At 62.1% G+C, this 898-nt stretch overlaps 1 protein-coding gene across 1 annotated transcript in view; it reads right to left on the bottom strand.

Moving 5' to 3' along the window:
* The window catches only part of GCC1 (GRIP and coiled-coil domain containing 1), a 9,305-nt gene that overhangs the window by 7,347 nt on the left and 1,060 nt on the right, over window positions 1-898 (bottom strand). The window contains 3 exon segments of the mRNA XM_031065168.1: window position 1; window positions 3-205; window positions 777-893. The exon segment at window position 1 is cut by the window's left edge and continues 430 nt beyond it. Of these exon segments, the coding sequence (XP_030921028.1) occupies window position 1; window positions 3-205; window positions 777-893 (321 nt within the window).

Below are 898 nucleotides of genomic sequence, written 5' to 3'. Positions count from 1 at the left end.
ATGCGGCGATGGCCAAGGTCTTGTTCTCCAGGTCCAGCTGCACGATGCGGTCCTTGAGCCTCTGGATGGTGCCCTGGTCCCTCTGCTTGGCCTTCTCGTAGGTGCCCAGCAGCTCGGACACCTGGAGCACCTGGGCCTCCAGCTCGGCCACGCGCTGCTCCTCCCGCTGCGAGCGCTGCCGGAGCTGCTCCTCGGCCTGGGCTGTCTGTGCCAGGACAGGGCAGGGTTAGGGCAGCATGGGGTCACACGGGGACACACCTGGGGTCACACAGGGACACACCTGGGGTCACACGGGGTCCCTGCTCTGCTCCAAACCAACAAGGGGCCCTTCCCACCCCAGGAACCCTGCCTGAGAGACCTCCCTGTTCTGGCTTTTTAGGTATTTGTGTGTTTGGAATCCTGGAATGGGTTGTGTGGGAAGGGACCACAGAGCTCTTCCAGGGCTGCCATGGCAGGGACACTTCCCACTGTCCCAGGTGCTCCAGCCCCAGTGTCCAGCCTGGCCTTGGGCACTGCCAGGGATGCAGGGGCAGCCCTAGCTGCTCTGGGCACCCTGTCCATTTATTTCAAATCTCCCAGAATCTGAGTGATTGGGAAGGGGAATTTGTCTGACTCCAGCCCCACTCCCTGGATACATCCCACAGAGAGCTGTTCCCCAGTTTGTCATCCCATCAGCCCAAGCCAGGATTCTTTGGACTCTCAGAGACTGGGAGAGGGAATTTGGCTCCTCTAGCCCCAGTCCCTGGGCACCAGCAGCATTCCCAGCCAGCAATCACCTTCTTCATCTCCTGCACCAGCTGCAGCTGGAAGTGGTTCTTGAGGCCGGCCATCTCCTCCTGCAGCTCCTGGATGCGCGGGTCGGCCCTGCCGCTCTCCTCGCGCACGCCCTGCAGCTCCC

Source organism: Geospiza fortis, unplaced genomic scaffold (assembly GCF_000277835.1).
Source record: "Geospiza fortis unplaced genomic scaffold, GeoFor_1.0 scaffold494, whole genome shotgun sequence".
Lineage (NCBI taxonomy): Eukaryota > Metazoa > Chordata > Aves > Passeriformes > Thraupidae > Geospiza > Geospiza fortis.
The sequence above is the reverse complement of the archived record's forward strand: the minus strand, read 5'-3'. Positions and strand labels throughout refer to the sequence as shown.